General features: G+C 40.3%; 1 protein-coding gene across 1 annotated transcript in view; it reads left to right on the top strand.

Moving 5' to 3' along the window:
* The window catches only part of ARHGEF10 (Rho guanine nucleotide exchange factor (GEF) 10), an 83,562-nt gene that overhangs the window by 16,364 nt on the left and 44,935 nt on the right, over positions 1-22,263 (top strand). Inside the window, exons 9-16 of the mRNA XM_009880531.1 lie at positions 611-723; positions 4,610-4,687; positions 4,906-5,085; positions 6,390-6,506; positions 8,543-8,635; positions 9,632-9,802; positions 10,476-10,621; positions 13,605-13,780. Of these exons, the coding sequence (XP_009878833.1) occupies positions 611-723; positions 4,610-4,687; positions 4,906-5,085; positions 6,390-6,506; positions 8,543-8,635; positions 9,632-9,802; positions 10,476-10,621; positions 13,605-13,780 (1,074 nt within the window). The remainder of the gene's footprint in view (positions 1-610; positions 724-4,609; positions 4,688-4,905; positions 5,086-6,389; positions 6,507-8,542; positions 8,636-9,631; positions 9,803-10,475; positions 10,622-13,604; positions 13,781-22,263) is intronic.

Genomic DNA, 22,263 nt, shown 5'->3' with positions numbered 1-22,263 from the left:
CAGAGCCATTCTACCCTCAAGCAGATCAACACGCCCGCCTAGCTTAGTGTCATCTGTGAACTTACTGAGGGTGCACTCGATCCCCTCATCCAGATCATTGATAAAGATATTAAAGAGAACTGGCCCCAGCACCGAGCCCTGAGGGACCACTTGTGACCAGACACCAACTGGATTTAACTCCATTTACCACCACTCTCTGGGCACGACCATCCAGCCAGTTTTTTACCCAGCAAAGAGTACACCTGTCCAGGCCATGAGCAGCCAGTTTCTCCAGGAGAATGCTGTGGGAAATGGTGTCAAAAGCTTTGCTAAGATCCAAGTAGATAACATCCACAGCTTTTCCCTCATCCACTAAGCGGGTCACCTTGTCATAGAAGGAGATCAGTTTGTCAGGCATGACTTGCCTTTCACAAACCCATGCTGACAGGGCCTGATTTCACAGGTGATACAGAAGTGCTGGGAAATTTCTTTTTTTTTGGTAAGTGAAAATGAGACTGCTGTGTAGTTGTTGTGCTTGGATGACAGGATCTTTGCTTCTTCGTTGTTTTTTTTTCTTCTTTTAATCTACATGTTGTAAAAGTTGACATTTTGGTTATTCAATTATTTGTAGATCATAGGTCATCATGCCTGGAAGAAGAGGAGCTAAATTTATTTATTGATGTGGACTGTATGCATACAGAAGCAATTATGACTCCTATGCCTGAAGGATTATCACAGCAGCAGGTAGTAGGCTTTTGGAAATATGGTCTTCTGCCTCTTTTTCTTCCCCTTCTGCTCTACATCAATGGCTCCCAAGTGCCTTGCTCTTCAAACATATTGTTGTTTAACATAAATTAAGCAGACATCAAATTCAGAACTGAATAAGTAGCTTTTTTAAAATTGGTATGTGTGCATATAGTTGTATAGTCCTGAATTCAGCCAGAGATGCAAAATGTTGTTTTGCATTATAAAATTATCTGTAATAATTATATTGTTTCACCACCTGAACACTTAAATGTGATGGGTTTGAGTGAAAAAGAAAAGAATTAAAATGTTGAGTCAGAAGACATTGCTCCAGGTGCTTCAGTAGTTCTGTTTTAACTGTACAGAGTATCCTATGTGCTCTCTGGATCTTAAAGTTTCTCCTGATTTAAAAAAAAAAAAAACCAAACAACCAAAAAACCCTTGTTCCAAATAAAGTCAAGTCTACAGGAGAGTATATTTGGCTGTTCTCCACCTCAAACTCTACAGTCACTGTGGAAACCACTTCAAAAAACCCCTGAAATCAGCATCAGTTAGAAATTTTGGCAGAAAATAAATGCTGTGGGTTCATGCCGCTGTATTGTTTTGACAAGTAATAACTACATGAGTTTTTAGCTTCGTGTGGTGTCAAGTCATGAGTTGGTCAATACCTTCAGAAAATTAGCAGAAAACTAAATTAAGAGGCAGTTGAGGAGCGTAGTATAAGGCTTTTTTGTTTGTTTTTTTTTTCTTGTTTGCTTGATGAGGTTTATTTTTCTAATGTGTTTAGCACAGTGAAGTGCTGCTCTTGAAACAATGCAACTACCAAATTGTGCTACCTTACTGTAAGGTTTCATTATAATGTTAATTAATCTGAATGCTGTCTTTTCCTTCTTTCCAAAGAACAGTTTGAGAGTTTCACTGTTGTTTGGGTGGGTTTTTTTTTTGTAGGTACATAAAAATAAATGTACCCTCTTTTGGAAAAACAGAGTGCTCTTAGTTTGGAGCAAACTAGTAATTGTTGTGTATGTCATGATGTATTTTGCCTGTTTACCCAGCAGGAGCTGCCCAAGTGGGCAGGAGTGGAAGTAGGTAAGTTAAAGCTCCACTGGAACTAGTGAGGTGTGAGGGGCCACCATGAAATGTTTCTTATATGTACATTGGCAGCAGAAAGAAGGCTAATTAAAATATGGGTTTGCTGCTTAATGTGGCAGGGACCTAGTGACAAAGGGCACTGAAAAGACAGAAGTACTCAGTGCCACACCTTTACCTAAGCTTTTATTCATGAGGTTTCTCCTCAGGAGGTCTCCAAAGCCCCTGAGAGCATAGAGGCAGGTCCTGCTGGAGTGAAGCATTACCTGCAGTTAGGGGGTACTGAGGCCAGTTAGACATAGAAGTGTCCATGGGACCAGATGGGATGGATTTAAGGATGCTGAGGGTAAGACCTTTCTCTGTCATCTAAGATCACAGTGATCAGAAGACTGGAAAAAAGGGTATGTTACACTCATCCTCAAGAAGAGCAAGAAGGAGGATCCAGGTTGGCCTCCCCTCAGTCCCTGTGAAGGTGATGGAGCAAATGCTCCTGGGAGCTATTTCTGGCTTCAGAAGGGACAGGAGGGTGATTGGGAACAGTCAGCATAGATGGGCCAGAGTCCATTTGTGCCTGATCAGCTTGAGCGCCTTTGAGATGACTGGCTTGTGGACAGAGGAGAGCAGAGGATGTCATTTACTTCTGCTTTAGCTTTCAGCGGTCTCCTGAAGTACCCTTGTAGCTGTATAGGTGAGATATAATTTGTATGGGTGGACTAGAAGGTGGCTAGAAAACAGGTGAGGACACCATGCTCAGAAGGTTGTAGTCCACGGTACAAAACCCAGCAGGTGGCCAATGTTAGTGGTGTCCCTCAGAAGCGGATACAGGGCTTGTATTGTTTAATTAACGGTCCAGATACCAGCTGTGGTGTACATTTGGAGGCAACACCAACCTGGATGGGTGCAGCAGGCCATGTGTGGGAGGTGGGGGGACGCTGGTCAGGGTGGCTTCGATGAGCTGCTCCAGTTTTTCTGTCAGCCTCAGCCCAACAGAGGCCAACCCAGGTCCTGGCTGTGGGATGGAGTAACCCCACGCCATGGCCAGCAGACTGCACAGCAGCCATGGGCATCCCAGCTGGAGAGGATGAAGGCCAGAAGCCATTTCCAAACTGGACTGCTCTGCCACAAATGAGTGTATGTTATGAATGTGCTTTTTTTTAAACAGCAGGTGGCATGATAGCTTTTGTTTAAAACCTGGTGCCTGTTTAAATGCCATGTCCTGCACTGGGTCTCAGCCCTGACAGCTTTTGCTTTGTTTTAATACTGGGATGTGAATTCTGACAATAAGTTGGTTGTTTGTATGCTACTGGTTACTAGCAAAAAGGTGAATATAAATGTGAAACTGGCATGCAAGCCTATTGTAAGTTGTGTGCACCTATTGCAATAACCTCTAGGCACTATTAAGTATCTATTTTATGTACTATAGAGCCTGAAAAAAACCCCAAACATTTTCTACAGATGTTTATTCATTTCAGAAGAATGAACTGTGACTAAAAGTTAGTATCCTTTACCAGAGCAGCTGATACCTTATAGCAAATCCTTTCTAAACACAAATTAGACACAACAAATTTTACCGTATATGTCTCTAAGCAAGGCCTCAGATAATTTTGAAGTCTTCTTTTGAAATGCCAGCACTTGAAAGAAAATCTTTGCATAACATGCACTTAACTTAATAATGCAAAATACAAGTGTGGAGGATTAAAGGCAGCCGTGGCGGAGGAGGCAGGGGGCCGTGGGGATCAGAAGCAGAGAGAAGCGAGTCTAAAATTTGAGTTTCATGGTCATTTAGGCTGCCTTAAAATAGCAGAAGAGGCAGTTTTGCCTTCCCTTCTAGTTGTGGGGAGTGGTTTGAGCCTGCCCTTGTGCTGTCTGCTCCCTCAGTCTCCCGCTTTTGAAAGCCCTGGGATGAGCTGGGTTAGGAGATGGATTGGGGTGAAAACAAGTCCTTAAACCAGCAAGAAATCTAATCAATAACAGTAAGAAGTTTAAGTTTTAAACCAGGTTGTTTCCCCAGTCCTTCCTGTCACGTCACCTGCACGTGCGTTCAATGTGCGTATCCACTGAATTGCAGAAGCAGGAGGTGGAGAAGGAGGTGTGATAAATACCCTGTAATTTGTAAACATGAAATATGGTAGTGTTTCCTGAAGCTCTTACAACTGTGTCAGTGGGTATGAATGTAGACGAGACAGGGTTTTCACTTACGCATGGTAATGCCCAAAAAAGAACACTGAATGACTTAGATACAGTCGTATCAACTGTACCATTGAGAAAGTATCTTAAAAAGGCAATTAATGTTTGCTTGTTTGTCCTTCAGGTTACTCCTAAGGAATTTATATTAAATTTATATTAAAAATAGAAAATTAATTTTGAAGACTGATTTTGAAAACTGGTTACCTATTTTGTTGCAGCAATCCACCAAAGTAGCCAACATCATCGTATACCTATTATTTATATTAATGCCTACATTTATACATCTAAAATTTAAAGACGAGTTTCAAAAGTAAAGCTTGGAATTGCACCAGTCAGTGAAGATTATAGATAAAGATACAATAATTGTTGTTCTTTAAAATAAATAATTTTAGAGTAATAGTAAACTTAATACTGTGCCTGTTCAAAAGTATTTATTTTATTGCAGTTCCAGTACTTTTGAACAGGCACAGTATTAAGTTATTTTATTGCAGTTCCAATATTGAAATTGCTTTGTGTTTTATTAATGTGGGAATTTTATCATCAGCATTCTCAACTATGATGAACATGTTACCTGATTAGAGCTTAAGACAAAACTTTATTTCTTCAACAGGTGGTGAGAAGGTATATTTTGGGCTCTGTAGTTGACAGTGAGAAGAATTATGTGGATGCTCTCAAAAGAATCCTGGAGGTACCTTAATATCTTTAGTGTTTTATAGTTTGGAAATCTGAAAAGTAATCAAAATCCTGTCTGTAGTATGACTCCCATAGATTTTGCAACAGATGCTTCACGCCAAATGTTTAGTGATTTTGTGTGTGTATACCCCAACATAAGTTGGGTTTTTTTCTGCTTGTAGAAGACCCTTCTTTTTTGTTGTTGTTTAAATCTTTTTTTTTTTCCCCCCACAGCAATATGAGAAGCCCCTTTCAGATATGGAACCAAAATTATTAAGCGAAAGAAAACTAAAAATGGTCTTTTATCGAATTAAGGAAATTCTTCAGTGCCATTCAATGTTTCAGATTGCGCTGGCAAGTCGTGTATCTGAGTGGGACTCTGTTGAAATGATCGGTGATGTCTTTGTTGCTTCAGTAAGCAAATGCATCTGAACAGATAATCTGTTTTTATTTTAGTCTTGTTATTCCATCTCCATATCCTTCTGTCTAAGTTGGCCCCTTTATTCCCATATTCTCCAATGCCTGTGGCAACTGTCAGAGTATATATGTACCATGCTGGTATGGAAACTGACACCAACACATGTCTTTGGCTTAGTTGGCAGATGTGAAAAGATTGTGGGCAAAATTTTCAGGCTTTGATCAAGCTTTCAGACATTTAAGTAAACAGTTTCTATTTCTGAGATGATAGAGATTAACAAACCCACCAAAATTAAGGTGAGATTGAGGTTCAGCATCTCTTAAAAAGTAGATAGTCATACATAATATGTTTGTTGGGAATAGAAAAAAAACACGGTAGGTGATGTGCTGAATTCTTGGGTTTTAACTGAGCCTGGGGCACAAGTAAAGAGTATTTGTAAAACACTATCCCACCCTTAATGGAAGTCCATCCGATAAAGGACTGAACTAGCCACTGCTTTAGATTAGAGAAAACAAGAAGTGGCCTTGGTTGATGGAAAAGACATTGTTCCCACCACTGTGCGGATGAAAAAGGCTGCCTACCTCCTTGTTTGAGTGCTTTATTTTGTTGCCACACAGCTGCTGGAAATTACCACCTTTTCATGCCTGCTCTAAGAGGGCTGGGATCTGTGTCTTCGAGTGCTTTGACCCCATTTGAATCAAGATGAAATGGTTACTAAAGATTTGCTGTTTAAAGCAAACCTGTCTTGTTTTGCCTGAAGCAAGTTAGGTAGTGTTAATGAGACCAGCTCTGCAGAAGAGAGGGATAAAATTACTAAGAAGACAACAGGCAGCAGTCTTACCCCTCAACAGGGGGTTGTTTGCAGGCCACGCAATCTGTCTGCTTTCTTGGTAAACCCTTACCAGCTGGAGGTGGGGCATAAAGGCCCTGGGACTTTGCCCGTTCACCGAATCTGGAAGATAAGCAGATCAGGGGATTCCAGTAGCCACTTTGGATCTCAGTGGATGCCCTTTAATTGCCCATAGTCGTTAGGCTCTGCCCTAGTGTTGCAGCCAAGATGAAGCTATTTCTGTAAACTTATATTTTGTAATTTGCAGCTGTTATATCTTCAGGTTTCCAACCTGTCTTCTATAGAAAGATTATTTTGGGCATCGCCAGTATTTCTTTACATCCAGCACTAGGCCAAGCAAAGCCCTTAGCTCTGAGCAAGGCGAGTCCTTAATGGTCAGAGGTCTTAGATAGTTATGCTTTCAGGGATCTTTTGTATTTATAGTTACGGTTTACCCTTTTATCTTTTCAGTTTTCTAAATCTATGGTACTGGATGCATACAGCGAATATGTGAACAACTTCAGTACAGCAGTAGGGATTCTGAAGAAAACATGTGCCACCAAACCTGCCTTTTTAGAGTTCTTGAAGGTGAGTTCGTTCAATCTTAAAACAGCTGGGCATATGATTTAAATAAGACAGTATAAAATGTAAGTTAGGATGAGATTTTACTGCTGATACTACATATTGTGTGACTGCTTTTATGGACTTTGGTTTTATGGGTTTGGCACAAAAAACCCTAGAGAATTCACCTCAGCTACTGTATTTTCAGAATAACAACATGATGTTAGATCTAGGATGATTTTGAAGTGCAGAGTAGTTTTGTTGTTGTTCAGATCAGTTTATTGGTACTTGTATGACTGTACTTGGCAAAACACTGGTATTCTTTTACATGAGGTGAGCTTCAAATAATTCACCATTTGAGGCCTTTTCTCATTTGGGATTTATTTCACTTCCAACTTCTTCATTGTATTGCACAGAGTAGCGTAACTAGACTTCTGTTCCACAACAATTTCCTAGTGTTTTGAAAATCATGTTTTCAATTTGGGGTTGAAATTGAAAATTTTTGTGCAGCATGCAGCATGCTACCCCGATGAATATGATGCTTCTGATGATGTGCATGGAGAGCCTGGTACATGCAGTAGAAGCGTTGAGAATCCCTAGGAACACGATACCTTACAGAGGGTACACAACATCCATTGCAAGGCTTTTAGGCTGTGCCACTGCTGCGAGCCTGGAACCTCTGCTTGTCCCGTTCCCTGAGAGTCCTGGATTGAGTTGTGCCTCTCAGAGCTGTCAACCTGTCAGGTCTCTTGCAGTGCTCCACCAAACACTGAAACTGGGTGCCCTACGCAAACTAACTAGTGAAGCTTTTAAGTTGCCTAGAGGAGGGTGGGAGGAGGGCCGATTCCTAATCTGTCTTCAGATCTTAAAATTAACTAGCAACATCTTGGAGCGCAGCCAGCACTACACAGAATTATATTCTGGAAGCCTTAGGCACCATGAAGATCAGATAGTGAGCATATAGTCACTTCATACCTCTCACACTGTTAAAAGCCTGTTGTTCTAATAGAGTCATTATTTACACTTCTCATTGCTGCTTGTCAGTGCTGACATTGGTGCTGCTCAGAGCTGGGGACTCGCAACCGAACTCTGAGGACACAAGACATTTCTGTACTTTGCTTTTTTGTTTGCCCATCAGCAACGAAGATCAGGATCTTCACTACTGCTGTTTGGGAGAAAAAAAATGTTTGTGGAGATAAAGATGGAAACAAATAATTGTGAAGCTGATAGTTGTAGCAATAAATAGCAATTTAAGCACAACACCAGTTTAATATTGTTTGTTTGCTTTGTTTTTAATATTGAATATTTCCTCTACTCTCCTTGTTTTGGCTTAGCTGATTTTGGCCAAAATATTTCCAAGTGCTGAAATGTCTTATACAAACAGGGCCTCTCTGCAAATGAAACTTGTCTGGTTTTATCTGCCGGTCCCAATAACCAAAATAATGGATTCTTATGTTTTTCTTTCCCAACATAAATCAAAGTTCTTTTCCTTAGTTCCTTTTAATAAAGAAAATGACAATCTTTTTTTGTTTGCTTAACACTGAGATTATGATGTTTTCCTTAGATTTCCTTTTAAAAACACATAGGTAGTTAGAGATTTATAGTCTCTTAGCCCCAAGAAGCAGAGCGGCAATAGTAAATTACAGACTATAAATCAACAGATTACTTGCATTTTTCAAATTTAAGACATTGAACAAGTACATTCCCTTTGTGCGTGAAGTTAAGCAGACGTTTGAGTTCACTGCTATGTAAAAAGCAAGCATGTGCTGTATCAATACATACATAGGTGCTGCATTGCTTGTGTGGCTTTATCCCAGCTGTATGTATTTAAGGAGGAGATTTCAATTCAGTGACATGCCATCATTTTAGTAGTGATTTTTTTTTTTTTAAAGATTTCATATTTTTAAATTAAATCTTTATAGCAAATGGAATTTTTACAGTATCACTGTTACAATTAATGTAAATGATGTAGAGGAAGTTTTGCAGGACGTATTTTCCTTTTATTCTGTAACTGATGAAAATATGCTCATGGTAGTAAACAGTATCGCTTTCTTGCATTGCAGCAGTGCCAGGAGTCAAGCCCCGATCGAATTACACTGTATGGTTTAATGATGAAACCTATCCAGCGCTTTCCACAGTTCATTCTACTATTGCAGGTGAATAATGTTTACCAAAGGGATGCTCTTGTTGCGTTCTTATGTGGTTTGCTTGTGGGACTGCGTGGCAGCTGTATTCTGCTGGAGGAGCACACTTCAGTGGAAGTGACTACTGGATCATGGGGAAATAACAAAGAAAAAACTTCAGTGCCTCATAATGTGCTGATCTCAGTCTGATTGCAGGGACAGGCAGTAAATACACTGCAGGAAAATTTTGGTAAACTAGATTCACTCTAGGTTACTTGCTAGGTTAGATTTAGCTTTGCAGTAAAGCTGTAGTTCAAATGTGCTACTTGTTCATATCAGTTCATTCGCTAATAACACTTCAGAACACCACTAGGAACTTTGTGGCATTACTTTTCATTTAAGAAAAATACAAGAGGGTGTAATTCATGCCTTGGGTAGCTCAGAATATATGTGGGATGTAGAAAAAAAGCGTGTTCTCTACCTTACTACTTGGCTCACAGGACCTGCTGGAGCGTGTTGCAGCTTCCTTCTGACCTGCAGCTTCTGTCTTGTCTCCCTTCCCATGGAAACTGGGGACTTGACAGGGAGTCCTCAGGTCTCCTTTTAACAGGGAGTCAAGCTGTAGGAAGAGCACAGTTCCCAGTGCAGACCTGCTCCAGACTAACATATGCCACTGGTAACTCCTTCCAGACCACGGCAGGTCTATCCCAGCGAGCGCTATGAGTTAGCTGTGTTTTGCAGGTGCTGCAGAGGAGGACAGGCTTTGGGATGCAGGTCCAGGAATTACTGTGGGAGAAAGAGCAGAGATAGTCATGGGGGAGCATGCGGGGTTTTTTTAAGAACTATTAAGGTATACAGGAAAACAAACAACGTGCTGTCTGAATATTCAGTAGATATTCATTGGTCTTATTCTTTAGTAGTACTTGGGTATAGAGTGTAGGAATAACATTACATCCTGTAATCTTTTGAACTTGACTTTGAAATTAAATCTGATTTTTAAAATTTTGTTGTTTTATTACTTCCCCTCAGGATATGCTGAAGAACACTAATAAAGGACATCCTGACAGATTACCTCTACAGATGGCTCTTACAGAACTCGAAACGCTGGCAGAGAAGTTAAATGAAAGGAAAAGGGATGCAGATCAGCGCTGTGAAATAAAACAAATAGCAAAAGCAATGAATGAACGTTATCTGAACAAGGTTAGGAAATAAGAATGTGTGATGGAAAATTTAGTATATTACTAGTTTCTGAGCCTTGAGCAATCTTTAGAACAGACACCAAAGAGACGCCTGAGGTTTTTCTGTGAGGTCATTCTAGTGGTAGGTGTGAGATGTGAGCTACCTCCAGGGCTGAATAGACTCGCTGGTTAAACCACTGTGTGCTGGAGCAGGCAACGTGCTGAAATAGCAGTATTATGTGGCAGTTCTGTGGCAGTGTATGGATAAACCCGTTTCCTTGCCCTGTAGTAAAGTCTCATGCATATCTTCTGATAAACTGAGGAATTACTCCTGTAAAAGGGAAGGAACTAATTTCTTATACTGCAGTGCTTCCGACTTTGGAGCAGTTCAAGATATGCTACTGAATGTGTCCAACACCTTCCTTGTTTTAAGGAACATCCCAGTCTATTTCATTCATGTATTCAGATCATTGAATAGGAATGTCTTTAAAGAACTGTAGAAGACATCCAGTAGGAAGGAAGGAACAATCTTCAAACTACAAATCAGTAAAGAGGCTTAATTCACTTGGTAAATTCACCTGCGAACACTGGTACTAGGATGGCAAGTGATAACCTATTGTACTTTCTTCTATTTTTGCACCGGTTATTAGATGTGCCAAGTATAATATCTAATGTTGATTGTTTTTAAAATCTAGCTACTCAGCAGTGGAAACAGATGCCTCATACGGACTGATGATATGGTGGAGACAGTTTATAATGACAAAGGAGAAATTATCAAAACCAAAGAACGACGACTTTTCATGTTAAATGATGTGCTGATGTGTGCAACAGTAAATATTCGGTAAGACTTGGTTCATATTTTTTAAATGATCATTCAAGCTTCAGCTGGAAAAAATGACACTTTTTTTATTGTTGTTTTTATTATGGCTAATGATTTCTAGGAGTATTCATAATAAATGGGTAACTAACTTTCTTACAGTCCTCTAAATTGCCTGCTGGTGTCTCGAAGCTCTAGAGTAAATTTTTAAGAAAATTTTATCAGTTTGAGATTACAGGTAGAAATGCTCTGTAGTGTCTAGTTATTGCTGTGTATTAGTGTTTAGCAGAGTGCAGGCATGCCAAGGTAGGATTTGTTCCTCTTCGTACTTAAATTCATACTGTCACACACATACAAATCTGTAACTTGACACAGTTTGCAAATTTAAAAAAAACAAACAAAAAAAAAACCCAAACCAAAACAAACCCCCAAAACAAAACCACAAAGATAATACACGTAGCCAGAACAAACCTGGAACTCACTAACAAAGTTCCAGCTGGGGAAGCGTTTTGATCTCTGAGACCAAACACTTGAAGGATTAAGGCTGAGGTCCTTTGAAGAAAGCATTTTTTCATAGTGTCTTCTGTGTTTTAGTTGGCTGTAATTATTACTGTTACTATAATTCTGTTTATGCCAAGGTCACACTCACATTCAAATATTGCTTGTATCATAAATTGCTTTATGTGATGGTACCTTCTGACAGAGAAAATGTGGACCATTAAAATATTCCAAGAACAGCTTTTCTTAAACACAATATGAGTTGATATCTTAGTTTATTACTCAAGCATGAATACAGTACATATTTTTATAATCGTGTGAATGCTTGGTCTCATGTTAGTGAGTGAGAAGTGCCATGTAATAGCTGCACTTCCGAAAATGAACAAGCTTACGTCAGTTATCCTGTGATTCTTTTCCTTTACAAATTCTTTAGTTCCTTAGTAACACCTGGATATTTTCTCATAGTTGTTTGCAAGAAAATTGCTTTCAACCATTTATATTTTATCTTCTTCCATACCGTCATCGTCTTGAATTTTCTATCTTTGTCCCTGAAGTGGCAATGTGCAGTTTGTTTTTGTTGTCCCTGTGAAAAGTTCATGATTATGCTAATTCTCTGGGTTCCTTACTAAATCAGCAGTTCTGGTTGTCACAGCACTGTTATTCCTGTGGGCATTAACTGGTTCTGAGCAATGTCCTTTGGGATGGTAATTGGGCATGCATGTGTCATGGGGGTTTGCTAACTCTGAAAAAGTTTACTTATGGTTTTCTCTAGCAGTTAAGGTTTGCTTTCCAGCCCGCTTATTTATGTAGCAGTTGGTATTAAGAATAGTTGAATGCACTTTTAGTTTTATTCACTAGCAAAAAAAGAGTTTGTGACTTCCTTGGGGTATTCAGTTGCAGGTGGGTCCACCTGCAAGCTGTGTGTGGATTTAGGATTCCACCATGATTTCATGGATCACTCTTAGATTTTATTTTTTTTTTTTTACTGCAGAAGGAACTATCTTTGTCATGCAAAATATAGTTGGGGACCGAAGGAAATCATCTGCCAGATTTCAAATATGACACCTGTATCTAGTCCAGAAGTTTTTGTTCAAAATAAGTGCTGTAGAACATACCACTTGCCTGTTCGGCTTGCACAAGATGAGCTTTATTTCTCTTCATTTTAGCTGTTATAGAAGTTAGGCACCTTACCTAAGCTAGGCTTCTGTTACAGCAGTGGTTTTCAAGGTACATGCCTGCAGATTTACCCTGCAGCTGTAGACTTCTTCAGAAGCTTTACGTATTACATGTAGCTGCGCAGTATGTATCAGCTCAGTTTTCTTAACCATCTTTTGTCCAGCTTTTACAGAATTAGACATCCCAGAAGCCTGGGGACCATTGGTTCCGAACCAATTTTCTATAGCTGGCAAAAGACATGTATTTCCACAGAGTACATGATCCTCGTAATGTCCTTCTTCGCATGTAGTCTAGGTGACCAGCTTGAACCGGAGACCTAACTTTTAAGTAGCAGGAGTTGGATGGGGTGGATGCTATCTCCAGTGACGGAACAGCTGTGTCCTGCCTAGTCTTGTTTTCTTTCTTCTGAGCTAGATCAAGAGTTTATAAATATTTACTTAAGCTGTGGCACTTGTGTGTTTTGTTCATACTTGCCTTTTCATTGAAATGAAAATATGACTGTTGCACAGCTGACTAGCTGAACATCAGCATTTAGGTACTGTTCTCAATAAATGCATTTTGCTGCTTTCTCCAAAGCATTTAACTTCTCTATATCAGTCATGCTTTCTGTGAAGTAAACCTTTTTTGTTCACTTCAACATCTCTTTTTTTCCTTCATAATATGTTTTTTTATATATACTTGAATGTGAATAAGGGAATGAAGGAAACAAAAAGGAAAAGGAGTATTAATGCCATTTCTATTCTAAGTGAGCTCCCTCAGTGTCCTTTTCTTCTGAAGTGCCTGTTGAGATACACAGTTCCTTTAGTAGCAGCTCACGTGGGATTGCTCTCAGAAGCCACAGCAGTTGCAAAGGTCTGCTGTAAAGAACGTCTTGGGCTGTCATCCCTTGGGAGGTTACGTTGCCCCTCCTGCTGCTGGTAGTCATTCAAAGGTCTCGTCATCCATACTTCCCTAAAGGTAGCCATTACTACTTTTGAGCACTGTTTCAAAAGAATTAGGAAAATATGGAGCCAAAGTATCGTCCTAAACACTTGTATTAGGATGTCAAAATGCATGTTGATCTTAAAAGATGGTCATTTATGTTTTGTTATAGAAATGTAGGGACTGTTGTTGGCAGTCCTGTGCTGTTTGTAAACAAGATTATCTGCACCTGCATAGCTGTTCTTTGCACTCCAGGAAAGGTCAGTCACAAAAGTCAGCCTCATGCATGTATTTGTTTCAAGTTGTGCACGGTACTGGGATTGATAACCAGCAGATTTTAGAAGCTAAAATAATAAATAGGATGCCATGAAACGTAGTTGCTCATCACAGCAAGAATTTGTGCATCTTCCAGCTCTTCCTATGAAAGCAGTGGCACCGTGACAACTGGCCAGAGGTATTTATTGAAGTGGAGCGTACCACTGGGACAAGTGGAAGTTATAGAGTATGGCAGCAGTGAGGGCCAAGGAGAAAACTGCAGGTTTCCACCCCAGCACTCTGCTGAAAACGTCGTCATTAACTCTAAGCCAAGTAAGTGACAGAATTTATTGACTTTTACAGACTTTTTTGTTAAAATCTGTATTTGAATTTCAATGGGCTACTGAAAACAAAGGAAAGAATTTTGTGCATGAAGACTTCTGTAGCATGAACAGTAATATAACCTCTTTCTTTGGAAACTGAGAGTCCATAAAGTGATAGCCAGTCTCCTGCCTTGCAGCGTGAATTACTTCTATTTGTCCTAATTTAGAGTTTTATGCATGAATGCATAAAGAGTTTTAAAGCATGAATGTGTGTGGGCATGCAAAAAGGTTGTTTTGGTGTGGTGTGCCAGCTGTCCCATGGTGGCTGCTCGGGCATATGCTCTTTATCCCACAGTTAAAGCAAGGAAGTTTCCTTCAATAAAAATGACCAGTCGCCCCATTGCCGTGGAATAAGAGTCTGGTCACGAGTGGTTACTGCAGGGCAGAAGTTACTTTTCTCAGGCTCATAGTATCCCCCCCTTCAAACATAGCAACATTAAAAAAAATAAGTTTTAATAAAAATTTTTGAAACAATATGCCAATAGCTAATTTCCTTCTAGCCTTTCTCAAAAACGACCTCAAGGTCTGAAGTTTGCCAGTTCTTTCTGTGCTTGTTAATCCCTCCTATGAGCCTGCCAACTACCCTCAAGAGATGTATGAATTTCAAGAGTTTACTTGGTAGCTAGCTTTTCCTGTGTATAATGAGTTATTTTTATATCCTGTATTTTGCCTAAATATTGTATTTTAAAGTGCATTTAATATGTCTAGATTGTGATCCCTATTTGTGGGCTATGATTTACATCGGTTTCAGTGCTAGCTCTGGGCATTATTTCACACTATATTTATTTAGTATTGCACCCTTGGCCTCGTGAATTTTCCCACAGTTGTGCCGTAAGGAGGCATAAATGTTACACTTCAGAATGATCTGAAGTGCAGCTGCAGCATTTAATACCCCCATATTCTCCAGGATGGTTACTGTCAGGTCTTCTTTCTCCTCCCTTTGTAAATAGCCACAGAAAATGTTTATAGGTACTTATGTCTCAATTTCAAGGATGACTTCATTCTTGTAACTCCTTTTAAGCATTAATGGGCTACGTAGACAAAGAGATTAAAGCTCTTATATTATTTACCAGGTGCTGTATGCATGACCCTGAGGGGACTGTATATAAGGGAGCATATTACTTAGAAGTGGGGGTCCCTCTTGTAGGTGAGTGTGGGAGAAACAGCTTGTTGAATATAGAATCATAGAATAGTTTAAACTGGAAGGGACTTTTAAAGGCCCAACCCCCCTGCAATGAGCAGGGACATCTTCAACTACATCAGGTTGCTCAGAGCCCCGTCCAACCTGACCTGGAATGTTTCCAGGAATGGGGCATCTACCTCCCCCCTGGGCAACCTGTTCCATTGTTTCACCACCCTCATCATAAAAAAAACATTTCTTATATCTAGTCTAAATCTACCCTCTTTTAGTTTAAAGCCATTACCCCCTGTCTTATCACAACAGACCCTGCTAAAAAGTTTGCCCCCATCATGCCTGCAGGCCCCCTTTAAGTACTAAAAGGTCACAATAAGGTCTCTCCGGAGCCTCCTCTTCTCCAGGCTGAACAACCACAACTCTCTGTCTTCATAGGAGAGGTGCTCCAGCCTTCTGATCATCTTTGTGGCCTCCTCTGGACTTGCTGCAACAGGTCCATGTCCTTCTTGTGTTGGGGACAGTACTGCTGGATGCAGTACTCCAGGTGGGGTCTCATGAGAGTGGAGTAGAGGGTCAGAATTGCCTCCCTTGATCTGCTGGCCACGCTTCTGTTGATGCAGCTCAGGATATGGTTGGCTTTCTGGGGTGCAAGTGCACATTGTTGGTTCATGTCCAGCTTTTCATCCACCAGTACCCCCAAGTCCTTCTCCTCGGGGCTGCTCTCTGAATATTCTTATTGCAACCTTGTGCAGCAGATTCACAGCCAATTAGACCACATCTCCATCTGATCTTGCTGACAAGCAAGGAAGTGGAGCATGAGGGGAGAAAGAAAAACTCTCACGCAAGCAGTCCTGTAGAACCTACTTGAACCTCTTGGCTTTGAGATTTCTCAACTTCATGATGTTTGGTGACAATATCACCAAAAAAAATTAAACTTTGTACATCATTTGTAGTCTCAACCTTCAGGCTTAATGGTACTCAATAAATAAAAGACAAGCTGAATTAATTATTCTCTGGGTAAGCCCCGGTCATTGTATTTATTCAGTCTTGTCCTAATTAAAAGGATCAAAAGATAAGAATTAAAAAGGATATGAAGGATACTGGTTAAACAAATGAATAAAACTATCCTCAGCTTTAATCAAATGTTTCTACCAAATGATCCAAATAACCTGAATATAACCAATCATGAAAGAGGAATAGCGTAGCCTGGCTATTTGCATGTACTGCTGTGTCTATGCTAGCCATTACTCTGCAGACTTGTCCGAATTGGCCTTTATAGGCAAGTTTGAATAAACACCTAATTGTGTTAGTTAGTCTGTAGATTTGCCCCCTTAGTTCCAGCCTTCTCGGCTGATAAGGATTACAGAAGCTCAGAAAGTACAGCCTTCCCACAGAGGAAAAGGACTGGTAAGACTTTGTGTAATGGTTCACTGTGGCTTGTTTATTTACACCCACCAAGATGCTGCATTTTATAGTTGATGATGATACAGTCTTTATCATGGTAGTATTGCATGTTGGTGAGACTATTGGATATTTACCACAAATTGCAAAGCACTACCAGCAAAATACTGTCATTTTCTGCCTGAAGCTGCATGACTTCACAATCATCATAAAGTTATGTTATGTTTCCCTCTGTTTTCAGAGTACACCAAGAAACTGCTGTGGTGAAATCCCAGTGGCCTCAGAATGAGGTTTTAATAACATCTTATGATCAAGAACAATCTGGGATGCTGCAGGCAAAATCCTGCTTCCATGGCGTAGAACCATGTCTCAGACTTTATTTTCAGCTTTCATTTCCAGTTTGTGGGAACTGGGGAGATATAGAATAATGACAATCCTGTGTAGAAACATTAAGTGGTATGGGGATCACCTCTTCCATTTCTGGGGGACTGAGAAAAGTTGGATTGTATCTGCATCACATCATGTTAAGTACTTGACCCCTATAAGGTTGGTACTTTCACATTATGGGTGTGATTAGCAAGGATTCTTGATGGGTTCTGGTTGTGTCCTTGTGAGGATTACTTGTTATTAGTTACATTTCTCTTATCATGGCATGTTTTTCTCCACCAAAATCCTTTTTATGAGGTGGTAACTGTCATAAGCGTATCTCACTATTTATTATTGGCTAAATGTGGTTGGTGCTTTCAGCTTCCTACCATGCTGCAAGAAAGGATAGTATAATTTCAAGATACAGACTTGACTTTGGGTGCTACAGTGAAATTAGTAGCTGAATTTTAATCCATCTCGTACAGGCTGTAATGTGCAACTGCTGAAAGGTTTAAAGGTTTTGTGAGGACGTGTAAATCAAGGGCATGCTTTAGTACTACTGTTCTAAGGTGGAAAGCAAGGGCTGCATGAACTTGATTTTTCACTTGACAAAATCATAAATTTGCAGTTTTCCACCCAGTTCTGGTTTGCATACCAGTCTTTTGCCTCTGAATTCTAGAGGACAACACATTTAGGGGTTGTTAAGTTCATGCCCTTTCTCTTTTGGCAGGAGAAACTGTGTGGCCTGAGGGTGTGGGGAGGGAGAGCAGGAAGATTTTCCTAGAGTGTTGTTCTGCTATGCTGCTTCTGTCCTTGATATGCTTTTGTCGTATTCCTGTTGTTTTCCCCTAATACCAGAAGTGGACTATGAGTTCTTTTCTTTAGGAACATGGAGAAGGATTAAAGTCTCAGCTGTTCGGCAGAGTCCCTTATCTGTATGGTTCGAATACTGTTTCCCAGTGGAGGGCAGTTATAACTTCTGTTTGCTTCCGGTAATGATATTTAAAGCAGAAAACATTTCACATTCTCAGTCTTCAGAAAAAAAAAAAAATCTTTATTAGATCACATTTCTCTGAGAAAATCAAGCAAAGCCCTGTTTCTCACATTATAGTTAGTTTTCCTTGAAAGTCTATGAGTATGAGTGAGTCTGTGAGTCTCTCTGGCATCCCAACTGGACAGTTCCTGTTGAAGTAATTACCTTAAGTTTGTGTACCAAAGAGGCCTGACGTGTTTTCTTCTGTAGAAACATTTGCAGCAAGATGCAAGATAAAGTTCTTCCCTAGTAAAGCATAGAATTGTCTAGGTTGGAAAAGACCTTTAAGATCATCAAGTCCAACCGTTAACATGGCACTGCCAAAACCACCACTAAACCATGTTGCTCAGCACCACGTCTACCCATCTTTTAAATGCCTCCAGGGATGGTGATTCCATCACTTCCCTGGGCAGCCTCCTCCAATGTTTGATGACCCTTTTGGTGAAGAAATTTTTCATAATATCCAGTCTAAACCTCCCCTGGCACAACTTGAGCCCATTTCCTCTCGTCCTATTCCTTGTTACTAGTGAGAAGAGGTCAACCCCCACCTCTCCAACCTTCTTTCAGGTAGTTGTAGAGAGTAATAAGGTCTCTCCTGGGCCTTCTTTTCTCCAGGCTAAACAATACCAGTTCCCTCAGCCGCTCCTCATAGGGTTTGTTCTCCAGACCCCTCACCAGCTTCGTTGCCGTTCTCTGGATATGCTCCAGCACCTCAATGTCTGTCTTACGGAGCCCAAAACTGATCACAGTATTTGAGGTCGAGCCTCACCAAGTGCTGAGTACAGGGGGACGATCACCTCCGTAGTCTTGCTCACCACACTATTCCTGATACAGGCCAGGATGCTGTTGGCTGCCTTCTATCCACATTCTGTTTCTGGTAGGCTTTTGCTGTTTTTCTCTCCATTCCCAATTGGTCCATGTGCAGAAGCATAGACGCATTCATAGTACTGAAAAGGTGAATTAATATAGGAAAAGAGGAGTGTTTTTGGCATGAACAGGAAGTTGTATATTCTTGATTTTGAGGTACGTGTGCTGGAAGAACTTTGTTGTGTAATGGAGTTCAGTAAGAGGTATTTGAAGCATGTTTTAGGTGGTTATGGGAGCATTTGACTTATTTTTATGCTAAGATATGAAAACTACTATAATGGTAGATGAGGTTGCTAAATGGAAGAAACAAAAACTGATTCAGGATCTGAAAGGACTCAGTAAAAGTATTATGTAATATGGAGATGACCATGCCATTTCTGGGTGGGAACCCCAAACATTCAAAGGACCTCAGACATCTAATGTGTCCAAAGGGAGTGTAATGGAGGCCACAGGTCACTTAAACATGCCCACAGGTAAATTGGTGTCTTTCATAATCATATTATCTCATAGAGGAATTGAAAGAGTAATCAGTGACTATTCAAGTAGTAGATTATTGCTAACTTTTTATGTATTTTCTGTGTTTGTTATTTTAGATGCTGTAAACATCTAAAGCACTTAACACATTTGTTCTGATGTTATGTTTTTTGTTAGTATATACCGCTTTGTCCTGAGCGATCTTTAGTAGTTGAAGGGGTTTGTCTGCTGATTATTTCCTTGTGTTTTGGTTTACTGGAGATTATATTTTTTTCATTGGCTTTTGAGAAAGGTTGCTGCATAGTTATATCCTAGTGAGTGATACTCATTCAATCAAAATGGGTGAGAAGTTGGATTGAATTTATGGAAAGAGGGCATTAAGGAAGTTGAATGATAACTGTATGCTTCTGATGCTAAAGGATGGGTGAGATGGGACAGACTTTTTAGCAGGGCCTGTTGCAATAGGACAAGGGGTAATGGCTTTAAACTAAAAGAGGGTAGATTTAGACTAGATACAAGGAAGATTTAATTTTTTTTTTTTTTTTTTTTGGTAATGAGGGTGGTGAGACAATGGAACAGGTTGCCTAGAGAGGTGGTAGGTGCTCCATTCCTGGAAACATTCAAGGTCAGGTTGGGTGGGTCTCTGAGCAACCTAATTTATTTGAAGATGTCCCTGCTTGTTGCGGGGGGTTGGACTAGATGACCTTTAAGGGTTCCTTCCAGCCCAAACTATTCTATGATTCATGGGTGAAAGAGCAATGAATACATCTTGGGTTTTAGTGTGTTCTATTAACATGATATAGTTTAAATATGCCTTCCAAAAATATAAAAAGTATAGTCAAAGGCAAATTTTTAACTTCTTATCAAAATGTACTATATTCCCCTACAGAAGAATCAGAAGTCAACCTTCACTTGGAAGCCATCCATCTATACATAAAATCACTGAAAATGCATGTATTTCACTGCCCTTTAAAGGGGAATATAGGAGCAAAAGTCAAATATACTGGCCAGAGTTTCAGTTTCTCAGAGTCCTGGCATGTGTTATTATGAGCTTGCAGCACTTTATGCAAACTGTTGATGGGTCATGAAAAGCGGTTTCTGTGCCTAGACAAATGCCTCTTTGGTGACCACCCCGAGTTATCTGTTCTCTGATTCTCAAGAGTACAAAGGGTGAGCTGTAAACATTTTTCACGGTGATTTTATTTAAGAAGACCAGACTACAGAGACTCTGAAGAAGCAAAGGGAGAGAGCTGAGCATCCTGCCATTTCTGGGTGGGAAACCAGTGCCTGTCAGCAGTGTTCTGCTGCTGATCATGTTGATTAGGAGGCATGCACAGCATAGCCTATTACTTAAGCAAAGAATCATTTAATTTGAGCCATATGGCTAAAGGCTCAAAGAGAAAATGAGCATGACCCATCTGCACTATATATCATGCAGTGATGAGCGTAGGAGACAACAGTAAAATAAAAAAATAGGTTAGTACGTTTATGTCTGTGGCTGTGTTTCAGTGTTTGGGGGTGTGTTTTTGGTTCACAAGTTTACTGTTCGTAACTGAGACTAAACCTCAGTATTGCTAAACCATGGCTTCTCTCCTTTCTTGGTCAAACTTCCAGGGATACGTTTGTACTCTGTTTCCACTCGCCTGTGGTTTTAATCTCTGTGGGTTTTGTTTATTGTCAAATGTGGTAGTGACATGATGCTGAAGTGCAGGCATGATTCCTCTCTTCCGAGTTTCCTTCTGCTTGATGCAGTCACTTTGTGTAGGTCTTCAAGTGTTGCCAAGGAAACAGGTAGGGATGTTTGAGGAGCTACAGTGTGCACTTGTGTTTCTGTCATCCTCTTGTTTAGTTAAGGACAGCTCTTCTCAAAAACAGAGATAGTGCTGCTGTGGTAGCGGTTGCCATTAAAGGTAATTTTTTACTGGTTTGTCTAATAAGTACAAAATTGGGGAAAGGAAAAAAAAAAAAAGTCAGCTTAATCATCACTTTAAGGCTGGACAATCGTAATACAATGTCCAGAGTAAGCAAGACTCAATGTTTAAGTGGCATATCAACTCTAGCACTGGTGATAAGGTTTTAAAAAGGATGTTGTGGCATGAATTGCTAGTTGACCTAACTTTCATCTCTGTGAAATACATATAGAGTAATAATGTAAATCTTTATTTTAAAACTATTGAAAATAATACTGTACACTAAAGGAGATGTAATATGTTCATAAAGGTAAACTATCATTACTATCTGTGAACAAAAGACCAGAGATTTCAAATAAATCTAACTTTTAACAGCCTGTTTAGATCAGCAAGCCAGGTGACATTAAATAGTACACTTGTTAGGTGGATATATGTTTCTAGCTGGTGGATTAGGCATAGAATAAATGAGGTTACATGTTTGTCTCCCCCACTTAGGATGAGAGTCTTCTCTTTGCCTTTTGTATTCTTTATAGTGGTGTTGGCGCTTGACGTTCACCTCCTATAAACCTTTTTCTGTGTTGCCAGGGGTCTTGTCCACGTCTTGACACAGGGTAGTAAAATGAGTAGAAACCTAGCCATAAGCAAGTGAGTATGAAAGAGGGAGGTAAGCTCATCACAATGATTTCCACGTAAGTTGTTATAGGCAGCCTGGTGGGAGCTCCAGTGTAAACCTCTGGCAGCTTAGCCAGTTTAGTCACCTGCAGACCTGTCTTGAGATCCCTGCAGTACTTTCATCATTTAAACACCTTCACATGTGTACTTCCACTACCTGTTTATGTCAGTGTTTATCTTCTTGCATCCAGTTCCTCTCTTGCCCTTCATGTCCATGCCGGCACACCCCAGAGGTCGTGTGCAGCCACTCTCTCTCCTTAGGAGCGCAGGGGCTTCTAGGTCCATGCTGCCCTCAGCCTTCCCCTTTGGGGCCTGTGAGAGAACAGCCATGGCACCTTTTCTTTCACTCTAAAATCTCTCTGCTTCCAGGATTTTCCTTCCTTGTGAGAACAAAGCCAAGAACTGGAGTTCCTCTGATCTGTACCTGTAGTCAGTACGTAGACCAGGAAAACACCTGACTGTTGTCCCAGCTAGGGTGATGCTGAGGAGCCAGGCTGTGGGGTCCACACTTGCCAGCATATAGGGGCTCCAGTGTTTCTCCATCCTGTTCCCTGCTGCTTTCGCTTCCTTCCTCA

The sequence above is a fragment of the Charadrius vociferus genome, unplaced genomic scaffold, assembly GCF_000708025.1.
Source record: "Charadrius vociferus isolate BGI_N301 unplaced genomic scaffold, ASM70802v2 scaffold123, whole genome shotgun sequence".
Classification (NCBI taxonomy): domain Eukaryota; kingdom Metazoa; phylum Chordata; class Aves; order Charadriiformes; family Charadriidae; genus Charadrius; species Charadrius vociferus.
This window is presented reverse-complemented; position numbering and strand designations above follow the sequence as displayed.